The 20,017-nt window shown below is 43.0% G+C and overlaps 1 protein-coding gene across 2 annotated transcripts in view; it reads left to right on the top strand.

The window, feature by feature from the left end:
• Positions 1–2,038: 2,038 nt before the first annotated feature.
• The window catches only part of LOC124036678 (AT-rich interactive domain-containing protein 3A-like), a 298,644-nt gene continuing 280,665 nt past the window's right edge, over positions 2,039–20,017 (top strand). For both annotated transcript variants that reach the window (XM_046351527.1, XM_046351526.1), the window contains exons 1-2: positions 2,039–2,434; positions 3,040–3,726. In XM_046351527.1, coding sequence (XP_046207483.1) covers positions 2,396–2,434; positions 3,040–3,726 — 726 coding nt within the window. In that variant the 5' untranslated portion in view covers positions 2,039–2,395. The remainder of the gene's footprint in view (positions 2,435–3,039; positions 3,727–20,017) is intronic.

The following is a 20,017-nucleotide window of genomic DNA, read 5'->3' as shown; positions in this document are numbered from 1 at the left end:
CTCAACCTCCTGTTGTTTTAATTTGATAGGTGATGCTCAACCTCCTGTTTTTTTTAATAGGTGATGCTCAACCTCCTGCTTTTCTTTATAGGTGATGCTCAACCTCCTGTTTTTCTTTATAGGTGATGCTCAACCTCCTGCTTTTCTTTATAGGTGATACTCAACCTCCTGTTGTTTTAATTTGATAGGTGATGCTCAACCTCCTGTTTTTTTTTAATAGGTGATGCTCAACCTCCTGCTTTTCTTTATAGGTGATGCTCAACCTCCTGTTTTTCTTTATAGGTGATGCTCAACCTCCTGCTTTTCTTTATAGGTGATGCTCAACCTCCTGTTTTTCTTTATAGGTGATGCTCAACCTCCTGTTTTTCTTTATAGGTGATGCTCAACCTCCTGTTTTTCTTTATAGGTGATGCTCAACCTCCTGTTTTTATTTATAGGTGATGCTCAACCTCCTGTTTTTCTTTATAGGTGATGCTGAACCTCCTGTTTTTATAGGTGATGCTCAACCTCCTGTTTTTATAGGTGATGCTCAACCTCCTGTTTTTATAGGTGATGCTCAACCTCCTGTTTTTATAGGTGATGCTCAACGTCCTGTTTTTATAGGTGATGCTCAACTTCCTGCTTTTATAGGTGATGCTCAACGTCCTGTTTTTATAGGTGATGCTCAACCTCCTGTTTTTCTTTATAGGTGATGCTCAACCTCCTGTTTTTCTTTATAGGTGATGCTGAACTTCCTGTTTTTATAGGTGATGCTCAACATCCTGTTTTTATAGGTGATGCTCAACTTCCTGCTTTTATAGGTGATGCTCAACATCCTGTTTTTATAGGTGATGCTCAACTTCCTGCTTTTATAGGTGATGCTCAACTTCCTGCTTTTATAGGGGATGCTCAACTTCCTGTTTTTATAGGTGATGCTCAACTTCCTGCCTTTATAGGTGCTGCTCAACTTCCTGCTTGTATAGGTGATGCTCAACGTCCTGTTTTTATAGGTGATGCTCAACTTCCTGCTTTTATAGGTGCTGCTCAACTTCCTGCTTTTATAGGTGATGCTCAACTTCCTGTTTTTACAGGTGATGCTCAACGTCCTGTTTTTATAGGTGATGCTCAACTTCCTGCTTTTATAGGTGATGCTCAACTTCCTGTTTTTACAGGTGATGCTCAACTTCCTGCTTTTATAGGTGATGCTCAACTTCCTGCTTTTATAGGTGATGCTCAACGTCCTGTTTTTACAGGTGATGCTCAACTTCCTGTTTTTACAGGTGATGCTCAACTTCCTGCTTTTATAGGTGATGCTCAACTTCCTGCTTTTATAGGTGATGCTCAACTTCCTGTTTTTACAGGTGATGCTCAACTTCCTGTTTTTACAGGTGATGCTCAACTTCCTGTTTTTACAGGTGATGCTCAACTTCCTGTTTTTATAGGTGATGCTCAACTGCCTGTTTTTATAGGTGATGCTCAACTTCTAGGCCTATCCCTTGGCTCTGAATAGTAAAGCCTCGTTTGTGTCAAATATTTTACAATATGCTATGGGATCACTTATGGGAGGTGTAATCTGTTAACGGATTAACATACATTTAGATGGAAATTGAATTTATAGGATCTATATGTCATAATCTGATACTATGTTTAAATATATATATTCTGCCCCAGGCAATGGAATGCAAAACGATTTCACCGTTCTGATGCATGCAATTATTATTATGATTTTATTTACTTATTATTAAACTCATATTGCAAAAAAAACATAACCTCTACACTTATTTCTGTCGATATAAACAAAATAAAATAAAACATGATGTAGTCTAGGCAGTAGGCTTCATGGAACATATGCGTAAAATTACTAGTTCAGTGGGGGCAGGGTCCAGGCTAAATAGCCTAATGAATAACAATATGTATATATTTATAGAATATAGAATGTGTGACCAATTAACAATTTTGGCAAAGAATTTACAATTTTTGGATGGTTTCCAACACTTGGCGATGTGGGATCCGTCAGTTCTCTGTGTTTCTGTGCGGTTGTTAAAGTGTATTTCCGAGGTCGGCTGTAGACCCGGCCCTCTGTATATCACTGTATTGACGTGTTGTTAGCAAATGGGAGCAGAACGTCCGATCCTTCGCATGAGGGGGTCATTCTGACTACAGGGCCGATCCTTCGCCTGAAGAGGTCATTCTGACTGCAGTTGCCACTTGTTGCTAAACCCTTCAGGGCTTCAATACTCGACCACCGCAAATACATTGATAGCCTACACTTTAATCCTACACGTTAATCTATTCTCTCCAATAGAGACGCGGATCTCGATGTTGAATCAGGATTCAGGAATACTCCCACAACTAACATTGAAAGGAGATACTTTGTCAACTGTTTGATATTTCGGTCTAATCTGACGGGCGAAGCATGGTTGATAATACCAGTATAGCAACTAAATCTGCTTTGGTAAGCATTACATTTAGTTCTTTCTCTAAATATGGTGACTGATTCTGATTATTCTTATTAGCCTATGTAGATGTTAATAAGATATGCTATTTCGTTTTGTTATTTTATTTCGTTTTCTTTTAGGCTAATTATTTAAACTTTAACTAATTATTTAGATTTTAATAACGTTTTTGAATGTTTAGATTCACATTTACAGTAAATTAACTTTTTACATAACTTGTATCTCTTAAATAGATTGATACGCACGTTTCTGATTCGTATGAAAAATAGTATGCAATGGTTTATGTATATATAGGCTAATTATTCTGTGTAATTATTTTTGTCAGCCTGCCACATCAGCACTAGGCTATACAGCGCACAATGTTACTGTGTTACCCACGTTCATTTCCGCAATACATTGTAGTCTATTTATGGTGCACTTTTGATACATGTTAGAAGCCACGTTTTAAGAGACATCGACTCCAGGGGCCAAATGTCGGCCACATTATCATAATAGGCATGGTCGTGTGTTCTTACAGTTTATTACCAAGTTATTTCTTAATAGTTTATTGCTTTTAGTCAGTTTACTCTCCGTTACAATATTTGTACACCCTTGCTCTCCACAGCAAGCAGCGTTCTCCTCGCCCAACAACCTCCCCCTGCTCGTCTCCTCTGCCTCCACACACAGCCACTTCCCCGGCTCACACTCACAGTCCCAACAGCCCAGCAGCGGAGGCATGAAGCTAGAGGCGGTCATGGAAAACCTCCAAAGACAGCAGGCTGCCCGCCTGGCGTTGGAAGAGAAGCTTCGTCAGGCAGAGAAAGAGAAGGATCTCCGCTCCATGGTCGAGTCCCAGATACACCAACAAGCCCTCGCTTTCCACCACTACCAGGCAGCGGTCCGGGGCGCTTTCGCCGCGGGAGTAGCGAACTCTTCTCCCAGCTTGGCGAGATCCGCTGAACCGGGACTGGCTGTCCATCACAGTTTCGACCCCCGCAGGCACTCAGAGAGAGCCGACGACTCCGATATGGATGATGATCCAGAGGGGATGGACCGATGCATGAATGATGACATGGACAACGAAGGAGTCGTGGATGATGAGGATGAAGAGGACATGGAGGGGGCTCTCAGCCACTACCAGCCCCACAACCCCATGCGCCCCGGTGCGGGACACTCTCCGAAGGGCACCCCGGTGCAGTTCATGTCTATAATTCCCCCCTCCTTCGTTGCGCCCCGGCGGTTGGAATCCCCGGGCGGGATGGCACCACAGTCTCAGAACCACGAATGGACTTACGAGGAGCAATTCAAACAGGTAAAGCTGACTAATAAGTAATAACTTGATATGAAACGTTACCTACTGTACACTAGACTACACTAGCTGTACTACCCCATGTTGATAACAATCTCATTCGTCTCCTTAACGACGTTTCTTATAATTAAGCCTGCCCGTTACTTTTCCAAGTCCAAAACACAATTTAACTTTGTTTTAACGGCTCTAGCTTCTCAAGAGGATGTTCAACTGTTTTGATATTTGGACTTCAGAAACGACACGAACTTTAGTTTGTGCTGTGGAGCCCCTTGCTGATCTGTCCTCTCTGTCTTTCCTTCATATGTTATTTATTCAGGGGGAAAAAAACCGTTGAGACCAGGCTCCCATTCTCAATTACTAATCACCGTAATACAACAATCAAATACAATGTGGAACAAAACATTAATCAATATAAACATGAATCAATACAATGTAAAAATAAAACAGCAATCAATACAATGTCAAATTAAATGAAAAAACAGCACAATACAACAATTTAGTCAAATGGTTCCATTCCTCAACTACTAGGTCCTCAATCAAAACCCTAAACTGCCCAAGCGCCAACAGAACACCCATTTGTAAAGAGTTTGTAAATTGTTTCAGCAGTGAGACGCATCAAAACTAAAAGCAGATTTACCGCTGGAGACCTGAGGAACCTCAATAGTTAATTAACCAACACTGTGAACGGGTTTGGTTGTCTCGTGTTGTTTATACTTTAACAACAAAGTTAGGTAAGTCGGTCGCTTGTGTAGTAGAGCTTTGTAAACAGAAAGGGAGTAAGGAAGTGATTTACGGGACTTTATTGAGAACCAGCCAACCTTTTGATACAGGATTCAGTGATGAGTATTAAAACTGTTACCTGCGATAGAGTGAAGGATGCAATGGTAGACGGAATCAAAAGGTTTTAGAGTCGTGGCTGCTGCAATCTGGTAAACGCTGTCACCATAGCCAAGAACAGACAGGAAGGTTGACTGTACAATCTGCTTCCTGCTGTTTAGGGAGAGAAAAGATCTCTCTTAAAAAAATATGTATATAAAAAAACATTTGAAATTTTCTGTTTTTAACTATCTCGTCAGTATGTATCTTTTTAAACATGAAGTCTTTGTCAATCCAAATGCCCAGATATTTATAAAAGGGAACCTGATCGATGGGAGAACTTTTCAGTGAATAAAAATATAGTCCATTTGAAACATTCTGGAGAGAACTAGAGAACAACATGTATTTAGGTCTTGGCCACATTAAGAACACGTTTTAAACCAACCAGGACTTTCTGTAAGTTAACAAGGTCAGCTGACAGCTCAAACAACTCCTGGTCTACAGTTGTGGGCAATGGCATAAATAACAGTATCGTTTGAATGTAGATGAAAAGTACAAGTTCTAATAGATAGACCGATATTATTTATTACAAACACTAAAGACAACAGGTCCCAGTACCGACCCCTGTGGTACACCTTTTGTAAATATCCAGGAAACTAGACATAACACCATCAGAAATCACACATCGGGTCCTGTCTGACACATAATCTGATCCAGGATAAATTTCAGTCAATCTTTGAATGAGAATGTGATGGTCAACAGTATCAAAGTCCTTTGAAAGGTCTACATATAAGTAAGCATAATTATTTCATTTTTCCTAAGCAATGAAACAGTGTAGGTCTAAAACCAGATATTGAGAGAGAACATATGTTTATTTCCTTCATGTCTATTTAATAAGAAGAACCCTAGACCAGACCACTTGTTCAAAGAACCCTAGACCAGACCACTTGTTCAAAGAACCCTAGACCAGACCACTTGTTCAAAGAACACTAGACCAGACCACTTGTTCAAAGAACCCTAGACCAGACCACTTGTTCAAAGAACCCTAGACCAGACCACTTGTTCAAAGAACCCTAGACCAGACCACTTGTTCAAAGAACCCTAGACCAGACCACTTGTTCAAAGAACCCTAGACCAGATCACTTGTTCAAAGAACCCTAGACCAGACCACTTGTTCAAAGAACCATAGACCAGACCACTTGTTCAAAGAACCCTAGACCAGACCACTTGTTCAAAGAACCCTAGACCAGACCACTTGTTCAAAGAACCCTAGACCAGACCACTTGTTCAAAGAACCCTAGACCAGACCACTTGTTCAAAGAACCCTAGACCAGACCACTTGTTCAAAGAACCCTAGACCAGACCACTTGTTCAAAGAACCCTAGACCAGACCACATGTTCAAAGCACATTTAGCATAGAAGAACCCTTGACCAGACCACTTGTTCAATGAATATAATTTGTTAGCTGACCAGGCCTAATTTACACATATACAATATATTGATATTACTAATTTATTTACTATGAATACATGAGTATATTTAGTGATTTATCTTAAAAGGCTACAATAAAGAAATTAACTAAATATGTTCTCCTGCTTATTACTGACATATCACTAGCTGTTAGTTGCTTAATTATTTGATAAATGCCCCTATTGATAAAACATTCGGGTGGATTTTTATATATAATGTCACAGCAATTTGGGCAGTATTGGCTTTAAGGCTTGATTGATATAAAACACAAAATAATAAATAGTTTTAGGTGACTAAAGAATAAGAAAGTAGTCCTCTCCTCTCCAGCCTAAATATCATTCTGATAAAGATGTAAATTCATAATATTATTCATTCCAATCCACCAGAGGTTGTAAAGCGAACACAGATCTAATATGGTCATTCTTTATTTATGACGGAGCATTCAGATACTTCCCTCAATGTAATGTGTACATTAGGGCCCTGCATTAGGCCTGCATTAAGTAACCTAAGCAATGGAAATGCAATTAAAATCAGGGAGAAATAAAACCTTGATAATTAAGATGTGCCGTTGTGTAGTTCTTATGTTACTCATTGGACAAAATACAATTATTAATGTTTTATTTAAATTATACTATACTTCTCTATACAGTTCAAGGGTTTTCATGGGGTTTCTCTGTCCAGTAGATACATCGTCAGTTCAGGGGTTTTTATGGGGTTCCTCTGTCCAGTAGATACATCGTCAGTTCAGGTGTTTTTATGGGGTTCCTCTGTCCAGTAGATACATCGTCAGTTCAGGGGTTTTTATGGGGTTTCTCTGTCCAGTAGATACATTGTCAGTTCAGGGGTTTTTATGGGGTTCCTCTGTCCAGTAGATACATCGTCAGTTCAGGGGTTTTTACGGGGTTCCTCTGTCCAGTAGATACATCGTCAGTTCAGGGGTTTTTACGGGGTTCCTCTGTCCAGTAGATACATCGTCAGTTCAGGGGTTTTTATGGGGTTTCTCTGTCCAGTAGATACATCGTCAGTTCAGGGGTTTTTATGGGGTTTCTCTGTCCAGTAGATACATCGTCAGTTCAGGGGTTTTTATGGGGTTTCTCTGTCCAGTAGATACATCGTCAGTTCAGGGGTTTTTATGGGGTCCCTCTGTCCAGTAGATACATCGTCAGTTTAGAGGTTTTTATGGGGTTCCTCTGTCCAGTAGATACATCGTCAGTTTAGGGGTTTTTATGGGGTTCCTCTGTCCAGTAGATACATCGTCAGTTCAGGGGTTTTTATGGGGTTCCTCTGTCCAGTAGATACATCGTCAGTTCAGGGTTTTTATGGGGTTCCTCTGTCCAGTAGATACATCGTCAGTTCAGGGGTTTTTATGGGGTTCCTCTGTCCAGTAGATACATCGTCAGTTCAGGGGTTTTTATGGGGTTCCTCTGTCCAGTAGATACATCGTCAGTTCAGGGGTTTTTATGGGGTTCCTCTGTCCAGTAGATACATCGTCAGTTCAGGGGTTTTTATGGGGTTCCTCTGTCCAGTAGATACATCGTCAGTTTAGGGGTTTTTATGGGGTTCCTCTGTCCAGTAGATACATCGTCAGTTCAGGGGTTTTTATGGGGTTCCTCTGTCCAGTAGATACATCATCAGTTCAGGGGTTTTTATGGGGTTTCTCTGTCCAGTAGATACATCGTCAGTTCAGGGGTTTTTATGGGGTTCCTCTGTCCAGTAGATACATCGTCAGTTCAGGGGTTTTTATGGGGTTCCTCTGTCCAGTAGATACATCGTCAGTTCAGGGGTTTTTATGGGGTTCCTCTGTCCAGTAGATACATCGTCAGTTCAGGGGTTTTTATGGGGTTCCTCTGTCCAGTAGATACATCGTCAGTTCAGGGGTTTTTATGGGGTTCCTCTGTCCAGTAGATACATCGTCAGTTCAGGGGTTTTTATGGGGTTCCTCTGTCCAGTAGATACATCGTCAGTTTAGGGGTTTTTATGGGGTTCCTCTGTCCAGTAGATACATTGTCAGTTCAGGGGTTTTTATGGGGTTCCTCTGTCCAGTAGATACATTGTCAGTTCAGGGGTTTTTATGGGGTTCCTCTGTCCAGTAGATACATCGTCAGTTCAGGGGTTTTTATGGGGTTCCTCTGTCCAGTAGATACATCGTCAGTTCAGGGGTTTTTAGGGGTTCCTCTGTCCAGTAGATACATCGTCAGTTCAGGGTTTTTATGGGGTTCCTCTGTCCAGTAGATACATCGGGAGTTCAGGGGTTTTTATGGGGTTCCTCTGTCCAGTAGATACATTGTCAGTTCAGGGGTTTTTTTATGGGGTTCCTCTGTCCAGTAGATACATCGTCAGTTCAGGGGTTTTTATGGGGTTCCTCTGTCCAGTAGATACATCGTCAGTTCAGGGGTTTTTATGGGGTTCCTCTGTCCAGTAGATACATCGTCAGTTCAGGGGTTTTTATGGGGTTCCTCTGTCCAGTAGATACATCGTCAGTTCAGGGGTTTTTATGGGGTTCCTCTGTCCAGTAGATACATCGTCAGTTCAGGGGTTTTTATGGGGTTCCTCTGTCCAGTAGATACATCGTCAGTTCAGGGGTTTTTATGGGGTTCCTCTGTCCAGTAGATACATCGTCAGTTCAGGGGTTTTTATGGGGTTCCTCTGTCCAGTAGATACATCGTCAGTTTAGGGGTTTTTATGGGGTTCCTCTGTCCAGTAGATACATCGTCAGTTCAGGGGTTTTTATGGGGTTCCTCTGTCCAGTAGATACATCGTCAGTTCAGGGGTTTTTATGGGGTTCCTCTGTCCAGTAGATACATCGTCAGTTCAGGGTTTTTATGGGGTTCCTCTGTCCAGTAGATACATCGTCAGTTTAGGGGTTTTTATGGGGTTCCTCTGTCCAGTAGATACATCGTCAGTTCAGGGGTTTTTATGGGGTTCCTCTGTCCAGTAGATACATCGTCAGTTCAGGGGTTTTTATGGGGTTCCTCTGTCCAGTAGATACATCGTCAGTTTAGGGGTTTTTATGGGGTTCCTCTGTCCAGTAGATACATCGTCAGTTCAGGGGTTTTTATGGGGTTCCTCTGTCCAGTAGATACATCGTCAGTTCAGGGGTTTTTATGGGGTTCCTCTGTCCAGTAGATACATCGTCAGTTCAGGGGTTTTTATGGGGTTCCTCTGTCCAGTAGATACATCGTCAGTTCAGGGGTTTTTATGGGGTTCCTCTGTCCAGTAGATACATCGTCAGTTCAGGGGTTTTTATGGGGTTCCTCTGTCCAGTAGATACATCGTCAGTTCAGGGGTTTTTATGGGGTTCCTCTGTCCAGTAGATACATCGTCAGTTCAGGGGTTTTTATGGGGTTCCTCTGTCCAGTAGATACATCGTCAGTTCAGGGGTTTTTATGGGGTTCCTTTGTCCAGTAGATACATCGTCAGTTTAGGGGTTTTTATGGGGTTCCTCTGTCCAGTAGATACATTGTCAGTTCAGGGGTTTTTATGGGGTTCCTCTGTCCAGTAGATACATTGTCAGTTCAGGGGTTTTTATGGGGTTCCTCTGTCCAGTAGATACATCGTCAGTTCAGGGGTTTTCATAGGGTTCCTCTGTCCAGTAGATACATCGTCAGTTCAGGGGTTTTTATGGGGTTCCTCTGTCCAGTAGATACATCGTCAGTTCAGGGTTTTTTATGGGGTTCCTCTGTCCAGTAGATACATCGTCAGTTCAGGGGTTTTTATGGGGTTCCTCTGTCCAGTAGATACATCGTCAGTTCAGGGGTTTTTATGGGGTTCCTCTGTCCAGTAGATACATCGTCAGTTCAGGGGTTTTTATGGGGTTCCTCTGTCCAGTAGATACATCGTCAGTTCAGGGGTTTTTATGGGGTTCCTCTGTCCAGTAGATACATCGTCAATTCAGGGATTTTTATGGGGTTCCTCTGTCCAGTAGATACATCGTCAGTTCAGGGGTTTTTATGGGGTTCCTCTGTCCAGTAGATACATCGTCAGTTCAGGGGTTTTTATGGGGTTCCTCTGTCCAGTAGATACATCGTCAGTTCAGGGGTTTTTATGGGGTTCCTCTGTCCAGTAGATACATCGTCAGTTCAGGGGTTTTTATGGGGTTCCTCTGTCCAGTAGATGCATCGTCAGTTTAGGGGTTTTTATGGGGTTCCTCTGTCCAGTAGATACATCGTCAGTTCAGGGGTTTTTATGGGGTTCCTCTGTCCAGTAGATACATCGTCAATTCAGGGATTTTTATGGGGTTCCTCTGTCCAGTAGATACATCGGGGTTTTTATGGGGTTCCTCTGTCCAGGGGTTTTTATGGGGTTCCTCTGTCCAGTAGATACATCGTCAGTTCAGGGGTTTTTATGGGGTTCCTCTGTCCAGTAGATACATCGTCAGTTCAGGGGTTTTTATGGGGTTCCTCTGTCCAGTAGATACATCGTCAGTTCAGGGGTTTTTATGGGGTTCCTCTGTCCAGTAGATACATCGTCAGTTCAGGGGTTTTTATGGGGTTCCTCTGTCCAGTAGATACATCGTCAGTTCAGGGGTTTTTATGGGGTTCCTCTGTCCAGTAGATACATCGTCAGTTCAGGGGTTTTTATGGGGTTCCTCTGTCCAGTAGATACATCGTCAGTTTAGGGGTTTTTATGGGGTTCCTCTGTCCAGTAGATACATCGTCAGTTCAGGGGTTTTTATGGGGTTCCTCTGTCCAGTAGATACATCGTCAGTTCAGGGGTTTTTATGGGGTTCCTCTGTCCAGTAGATACATCGTCAGTTCAGGGGTTTTTATGGGGTTCCTCTGTCCAGTAGATACATCGTCAGTTCAGGGGTTTTTATGGGGTTCCTCTGTCCAGTAGATACATCGTCAGTTCAGGGGTTTTTATGGGGTTCCTCTGTCCAGTAGATACATCGTCAGTTCAGGGGTTTTTATGGGGTTCCTCTGTCCAGTAGATACATCGTCAGTTCAGGGGTTTTTATGGGGTTCCTCTGTCCAGTAGATACATCGTCAGTTCAGGGGTTTTTATGGGGTTCCTCTGTCCAGTAGATACATCGTCAGTTCAGGGGTTTTTATGGGGTTCCTCTGTCCAGTAGATACATCGTCAGTTCAGGGGTTTTTATGGGGTTCCTCTGTCCAGTAGATACATCGTCAGTTCAGGGGTTTTTATGGGGTTCCTCTGTCCAGTAGATACATCGTCAGTTCAGGGGTTTTTATGGGGTTCCTCTGTCCAGGGGTTTTTAGATACATCGTCAGTTCAGGGGTTTTTATGGGGTTCCTCTGTCCAGTAGATACATCGTCAGTTCAGGGGTTTTTATGGGGTTCCTCTGTCCAGTAGATACATCGTCAGTTCAGGGGTTTTTATGGGGTTCCTCTGTCCAGTAGATACGGTATCCTTCAGAAAGTATTCATACCCTTTGACGTTTTCCACATTTTGTTTTGGTTTTAAAATGGATTAAATGTAGATTTTTTTTGTCACTGGTCAGCACACAATAGTCCATAATGTCATAATGGAATTATGTTTTTCACAATGTTTACAAATGCATAAAAAAATGAATAGCTTAAATGTCTTGAGTCAATAAGTATTCAACCCCTTTGTTATGTCAAACCTAAAACAGTTCAGGAGGAAACATGTGTTTTAACTAGTCACATAATAAGATGCATGGACTCACTGTGTTCAATAACAGTGTTTAACATGGTTTCTGAATGACTACCTCATCTCTGTACCCCACACATATAATTATCGGTAATGTCCCTCAGTCGAGCAGTGAATTCCAAACAAAGATTCAACCACAGGGACCAGCGAGGGTTTCCCAATGCCAAAGAAGGGCACCGATTGGTAGATGGGTAAAATAAAAGCAGAATGAATATCCCTTGAGCATGGTGAAGATATTAATTAAACTTTGGACAGTGTATCAATACACCCAGTCACTACAAAGATACAGGCGTCCTTCCTAACTCAGTTGCTGGAGAGGAAGGAAACCGGTCAGTGATTTTACCATGAGGCCAATGGTGACTTTAAAACAGTTACAGAGTTTAATGGCTGTGATAGGAGAAAACTGAGGATGGATCAACAACATTGTAGTTACTCCACAATACTAACCTAATTGAAAGAGTGAAAAGAAGGAAGCCTGTACAGAATACAAATATTTTCAAAACATGCATCCTGTTTGCAATAAGGCACTGCAGTAAAACTGCAAAAAAAAATGTCAAAGAAATTATCTTTATCGTTATGTTTGGGGCAAATCCAACACAACAGATCACTGAGTACCAATCTTCATATTTTAAAGCATGGTGGTGGCTGCATCATGTTATGGGTATGCTTGTCATTGGCATGGACAAGGGATTTCTTTAGAATACAAAGAAACGGAATAGAGTTAAGCACAGGCAAAATCCTAAAGGAAACCCTGGTTCAGTCTGCTTTCCAACAGATACTGGGAGACAAATTCACATTTCAGCAGGACAATAACCTCAAACACAAGGCCAAATCTATACTGGAGTTGCTTACCAAGATGACATTGAATGCTCCTGAGTGGCCTAGTTACAGTTTTGACTTAAATCATCTTGAAAATCTATGGCTAGACTTGAAAATTGCTGTCTAGCAATGATCAACAGTCAACTTGACAAGAATCATTTAAATAAATAAATAAGGTGCAAATATTGTACAATCCAGGTGTACAAAGCTCTTCGAGACTTACTCAGAAAGACTCACAGCTGTAATCGCTGCCAAAGGTGATTGCAACATGTATTGACTCAGGGAGTTGAATACTTATCTACTCAAGAAATATCCCCTTTTTCATTTTTCATAATACATTTACATTTACATTACATTTATATATTTTTGCAAATGTTAGAATCTTTCTTCCACTTTGACATTACAGAGTCTTGTGTCCATTTTACATTTTTATAGAAAAAGCCAAGGGGTGTGAATACTTTCTGAAAGCTCTGTACAGTTGAGGGATTTTTCTTTTGGGTGGGTGGGGAGGGGGGGTTCTGTCCAGTATCTGTTACTGTATATGATGTTTAAGGTACACTTGTGTATTGTACCATAGAAATCTGAAAATCGGACTTTGTTTGAATATACTTTAATTGCAATTTGCTAATGCAACCAGTTACAGAACGACAAACATTTAACCCTCAACAATCCCGGGCTGTCTTTTGTGCATTAGCATGTAGTATTGATTAGTAACACTAATTGTCATATTGAATACTGTATGATGCTTTGTTGAAAACTCTTCTCTATTATCATGGAAAGACCAGTCTCTATTAGTTTGAGTTTTAGTTTGAGTTAATATTTTTCTTTTACAGGGACAGTGCACATTAATCAAAGTTTCAGTAAAAGTGCTGGTTTTAGCCAGCCGGCTAATTTTCAACCGCAGTCCCTGGGCAGGTTATTAAAAACAATTACCATACAATTACAATTATCCGAGAAAGACTAGTCTCTATTTTCAAAGAAATATTTACATTTTTCATAGTTTACGTGAATTTTGTCAAATGTAAATCATGTAAAATGGCATGTCTCCTGTCCGTTATCAAGTTGAGAGCTTTAGTTTTCAGGATGTGCTCTTCTAGCCGGGTCATTGGGAAGAAATGGTCATAGGACAATAAAAGGATGCTTATGGTCACTGAGCAGACACGCTGGAGCCAGACTACTATGTGTTTTCAGAGTTGCAAAACAAAACCACATTTGAGGGCAACTGAAGGGAGGCAGCAGCTAACTGTATCTTTGTAAATGGGAACAAGATGTGGTGTTGGAGAGGCTCAATATAAAGACCGGGGTACTAGAGAATGAGTTTATTTCATCTGCCCTTTAGGCAGGTTAATATTTACTCTAACATCAATCTGTAGACGGATGTAGATGACAGTTAGATGCTGCTTTGTGTATGGATTTCTGAGGATGAATAGATTAGATTATAACAGAACTTTATATTTGACATATCTGACATTTGAAAGGGAAGAGCTGAGAGAAGAGCTGAGGGAAGTGCTGAGGCAAGAGCTGAGAGAAGAGCTGAGAGAAGAGCTGAGAGAAGGGCTGAGAGAAGGGCTGAGGCAGGAGCTGAGGTAAGAGCTGAGAGAAGAGCTGAGAGAAGGGCTGAGAGAAGGGCTGAGAGAAGGGCTGAGAGAAAAGCTGAGAGAAGAGCTGAGGTAAGAGCTGAGAGAAGAGCTGAGAGAAGGGCTGAGAGAAGGGCTGAGAGAAGGGCTGAGAGAAGGGCTGAGAGAAGGGCTGAGAGAAGGGCTGAGAGAAGAGCTGAGGCAAGAGCTGAGAGAAGAGCTGAGAGAAGGGCTGAGGGAAGGGCTGAGAGAAGAGCTGAGAGAAGGGCTGAGGCAAGAGCTGAGGTAAGAGCTGAGAGAAGGGCTGAGGGAAGGGCTGAGAGAAGAGCTGAGGGAAGAGCTGAGAGAAGAGCTAAGGGAAGAGCTGAGGGAAGAGCTGAGAGAAGAGCTGAGGGAAGAGCTGAGGGAAGGGCTGAGGGAAGGGCTGAGAGAAGGGCTGAGGGAAGGGCTGAGGGAAGAGCTGAGGGAAGAGCTGAGAGAAGAGCTGAGGGAAGGGCTGAGGGAAGGGCTGAGGGAAGAGCTGAGGGAAGTGCTGAGGGAAGAGCTGAGGGAAGAGCTGAGGGAAGGGCTGAGAGAAGTGCTGAGGGAAGAGCTGAGGGAAGGGCTGAGGGAAGAGCTGAGGGAAGTGCTGAGGGAAGAGCTGAGGGAAGTGCTGAGAGAAGTGCTGAGGGAAGGGCTGAGGGAAGGGCTGAGGGAAGTGCTGAGGGAAGTGCTGAGGGAAGAGCTGAGGGAAGAGCTGAGGGAAGGGCTGAGAGAAGAGCTGAGGGAAGAGCTGAGAGAAGAGCTGAGAGAAGGGCTGAGGGAAGAGCTGAGAGAAGAGCTGAGGGAAGAGCTGAGAGAAGAGCTGAGAGAAGGGCTGAGGGAAGAGCTGAGAGAAGAGCTGAGGGAAGAGCTGAGAGAAGAGCTGAGGGAAGGGCTGAGAGAAGAGCTGAGGGAAGAGCTGAGAGAAGAGCTGAGAGAAGGGCTGAGGGAAGAGCTGAGAGAAGAGCTGAGAGAAGAGCTGAGAGAAGAGCTGAGGGAAGTGCGAGTGAGAGAAACAAACAGAAGAAGATTGCGTAGAGTTTGGCTGGAGGACAGGAACGTAGTACTGGTGGCATCCCAGCCTGGCTCACACCCAGAAATACTGGGATCTCCCTCTCTGGCAGCAGCATGTGTGAGCGTTGTGTGTGTGTGTGTGTGTGTGTGTGTGTGTGTGTGTGTGTGTGTGTGTGTGTGTGTGTGTGTGTGTGTGTGTGTGTGTGTGTGTGTGTGTGTGTGTGTGTGTGTGTGTGTGTGTGTGTGTGTGTGTGTGTGTGTGTGTGTGAGAGAGAGAGAGAGAGAGCGAGCGTGTATTTTGGCTGGAAGCCAACCCATTACGAAACAGAAACAAATAGAGTGATGTCACACACCTAGCATGTTTCAACACACACACACACACACACACACACACACACACACACACACACACACACACACACACACACACACACACACACACACACACACACACACACACACACACACACACACACACACACACACACACACACACACACACACACACACACACACACACACACAGGAAAACAATTATGTATATGTTGAACTGGGCTGTTGAACCGGGCTGTTGAACCTGGCTGTTGAACCAGGCTGTTATAACAAAATGTCCGCTAGCTTTTCACTGAACTGAGGCTTGTTTAATTACAGCAACAATCACCAGGCAGCACACAAACATACTGACATGCAGAGAATTTCTGTTGTGTGTCTAGGGGCCTCATGGACCCCAAAACTAAATATGTTTCTCTGCTAAAGTCTGGCTAAAAGATTGAAAGGAATGTGAGTCTTACTCAGTACATTTAGTTTTTGCTTTTCTATAGTCTACCAACCTTTACCAGCAGGCATGCTAGCTGAGATACTTAGATAAGCTAGCTACTCTAACTTGATTGATAGTCTGAAATTGCTTGTTTTGGTAGTTAGTAATGAGGTTGGGAGAATGGGAACCAATCTGGGCTAAAGCCAACCTCGTCAAATGGCTTGTTGGTAGTTAGTAATGAGGTTGGGAGAATGGGAACCAATCTGGGCTAAAGCCAACCTCGTCAAATGGCTTGTTGGTAGTTAGTAATGAGGTTGGGAGAATGGGAACCAATCTGGGCTAAAGCTTGTTGGTAGTTAGTAATGAGGTTGGGAGAATGGGAACAATCTGGGCTCCAACAAATGGCTTGTTGGTAGTTAGTAATGAGGTTGGGAGAATGGGAACCAATCTGGGCTAAAGCCAACCTCGTCAAATGGCTTGTTGGTAGTTAGTAATGAGGTTGGGAGAATGGGAACCAATCTGGGCTAAAGCCAACAACTTTGTTGGTAGTTAGTAATGAGGTTGGGAGAATGGGAACATTAAATGGCTTGTTGGTAGTTAGTAATGAGGTTGGGAGAATGGGAAACCTCGAAATCTTGTTGGTAGTTAGTAATGAGGTTGGGAGAATGGGAACCAATCTGGGCTAAAGCCAACCTTGTCAAATGGCTTGTTGGTAGTTAGTAATGAGGTTGGGAGAATGGGAACCAATCTGGGCTAAAGCCAACCTCGTCAAATGCTTGTTGGTAGTTAGTAATGAGGTTGGGAGAATGGGAACCGATCTGGGCTAAAGACAACTTCATTAAATGGCTTGTTGGTAGTTAGTAATGAGGTTGGGAGAATGGGAACCGATCTGGGCTAAAGCCAACCTCGTCAAATGGCTTGTTGGTAGTTAGTAATGAGGTTGGGAGAATGGGAACCGATCTGGGCTAAAGCCAACCTCGGTTGGTAGTTAGTAATGAGGTTGGGAGAATGGGAACCGAACTGGGCTAAAGCCAACCTCGTCAAATGGCTTGTTGGTAGTTAGTAATGAGGTTGGGAGAATGGGAACCGAACTGGGCTAAAGCCAACCTCGTCAAATGGCTTGTTGGTAGTTAGTAATGAGGTTGGGAGAATGGGAACCGAACTGGGCTAAAGCCAACCTCGTCAAATGGCTTGGAGGCTAGTAGTATTACAGAGAAACAACCCCCCAAAAAAATCCTCATGATGACTCTCTCTCTCTGTGTGTTTGTGTGTGTGTGTGTGTGTTTGTGTGTGTGTGTGTGTGTGTTTGTGTGTGTGTGTGTTTGTGTGTGTGTGTGTGTGCCTGTGTGTGTGTGTGTGTGTGTGTCTGAGTGTGTGTGTGTGTGCTTGTGTGTGTGTGTGTTTGTGTGTATGTGTGTGTGTGTGTGTGTGTGTGTGTGTTTGTCTGTGTTTGTGTGTGTGTGTGTGCCTGTGTGTGTGTGTGTGTGTGTGCCTGTGTGTGTGTGTGTGTGTGTTTGAGTGTGTGTGTGTGCCTGTGTGTGTGTCTGCGTGTGTGTGTGTGCTTGTGTGTGTGTGTGTTTGAGTGTGTGTGTGTGTCTGGGTGTGTGTGTGTGTGTGTGTGTGTGTGTGTGTGTGTGTTTTGTGTGTGTGTGTGTCTAAATTGGGTGTTACAGCTGGTGTACCGTTTTACTCCAGAAGCCTTAAATGAAGCCGTTTATGTCATCCCTCCTCCCCTCCCCCTCCTGCCCCTCTCCCCCTCCTCCTCTCCCCCTCCTCCTGTCCCCCTCCCCCTCCCCTCCTGTCCCTCTCATCCTCTCTCCCCTCCCCTTTCCCCTTCTACTCCTGTCCCTCTCCCTCCTCCTCCTGTCCCCCTCCCCCTTTCCCTCCTCCCCCTCTCATCCTCTCCCCCCTCCTCCCCTCCCCTCCCCCTCTCACCTCTCCCCCTCTCCCTTCTCCTCCTCTCCCCCTCTTCTCTCCCTCCTCCTTTGCCCCTCCCCCTCTCCAGTCTACTCCTCTCCCTTCCTTCCCTCCCTGCTTGACCATATCAACTGTCTGTCTGTCTGTCTGTCTGTCTGTCTGTCTGTCTGTCTGTCTGTCTGTCTGTCTGTCTGTCTGTCTGTCTGTCTGTCTGTCTGTCTGTCTGTCTGTCTGTCTGTCTGTCTGTCTGTCTGTCTGTCTGTCTGTCTGTCTGTCTGTCTGTCTGTCTGGTTAAATAAATAAATAAATAAAATAAATAAAGGTGAAATAAAAATAAATACAAAATACAACAACAGACAGACAGACAGACAGACAGACAGACAGACAGACAGACAGACAGACAGACAGACAGACAGACAGACAGACAGACAGACAGACAGACAGACAGACAGACAGACAGACAGACAGACAGACAGACAGACAGACAGACAGACAGACAGACAGACCAGACCAGACCAGACCAGACCAGACCAGACAGACAGACAGACAGACAGACAGACAGACAGACAGACAGACAGACAGACAGACAGACAGACAGACAGACAGACAGACAGACAGACAGACAGACAGACAGACAGACAGACAGACAGACAGACAGGGTAGTGTGGGTCCTGGATGCTACTGTTTACTGTTCTGCTGACGTTGGTAACGGCAGTATATAATAGCAATAAGGCACCTGAGCGTTGAGTTGTGTCGTGTCTAAGAGCGGCCCTTAGCGGTGGTATATTGGCCGTATACAGTACCACACCTCCTCTTATTGCTTCATTATAACACAAACGGACCTGCCATCCAGTAGTACCTAATTCAATAAATGCATCCCAAATGGCAACCTATTCCCTATATAGTGCACGACTTTAGACCAGAGCCCTATTCTCTATATAGTACACTACTTTAGACCAGAGCAATATTCCCTATATAGTACACTACTTTAGACCAGAGCCCTATTCCCTATATAGTACACTACTTTAGACCAGAGCAATATTCCCTATATAGTACACTACTTTAGACCAGAGCCCTATTCCCTATATATAGTGCACTACTTTAGACCAGAGCCCTATTCCCTATATACTGCACTACTTTAGACCAGAGCCCTATTCTCTATATAGTACACTACTTTAGACCAGAGCCCTATTCCCTATATAGTACACTACGTTAGACCTGAGCCCTATTCCCTATATAGTGCACTACTTTAGACCAGAGCCTCATTCCATATATAGTGTACTACTTTTGTGTAGGGAATAAGGTGCCATGTGGCACGAAACCGTAGTAGAGGTAGAGGAAATAGAACGAGACAGTGAAACGAAGGGCTTGATGTTAAATCAGCAAGAGGAAGACGAGCGGAGAGAATTAGCTTTCCAGGACAGGGACAACCTAAACAGAGCTGCTGGCTAAACAAACATTTTCACTATGACCCACAGACAGTGAGACAGAGAGGCCTGGGGGGAAAACACACACTCACTCTAATGTTGTTTAAGGCAGCCCGTCGACTTCAGGCAAAACTAATCCCCAATGTCAGAGGAAATTGGGATAGGATAGATTAATATGATAGGATGATATGATAGGATGATATGATAGGATGATATGATAGGAAGATAGGATTATAGGATGATATGATAGGATTATAGGATGATATTATAGGATGATATGATTATAGGATGATATGATAGGAAGATAGGATGATATTATAGGATGATATGATAGGATGATATGATAGGATTATAGGATGATATTATAGGATGATATGATAGGATGATAGGATTATAGGATGATAGGATAGAATAATATGATAGGATGACATGATAGGAAGATAGGAATATAGGATGATATGATAGGATTATAGGATGATATTATAGGATGATATGATAGGATGATAGGATTATAGGATGATATGATAGGATAGAATAATATGATAGGATGACATGATAGGAAGATAGGAATATAGGATGATATGATAGGATTATAGGATGATATTATAGGATGATATGATAGGATGATAGGATTATAGGATGATATGATAGGATAGAATAATATGATAGGATGATATGATAGGAAGATAGGAATATAGGATGATATGATAGGATAGAATAATATGATAGGATGATATGATAGGATTATAGGATGATATTATAGGATGATATGATAGGATGATATTATAGGATGATATGATAGGATTATAGGATGATATTATAGGATGATATGATAGGATGATATT

The sequence above is a fragment of the Oncorhynchus gorbuscha genome, linkage group LG05 (assembly GCF_021184085.1).
Source record: "Oncorhynchus gorbuscha isolate QuinsamMale2020 ecotype Even-year linkage group LG05, OgorEven_v1.0, whole genome shotgun sequence".
Lineage (NCBI taxonomy): Eukaryota > Metazoa > Chordata > Actinopteri > Salmoniformes > Salmonidae > Oncorhynchus > Oncorhynchus gorbuscha.
This window is presented reverse-complemented; position numbering and strand designations above follow the sequence as displayed.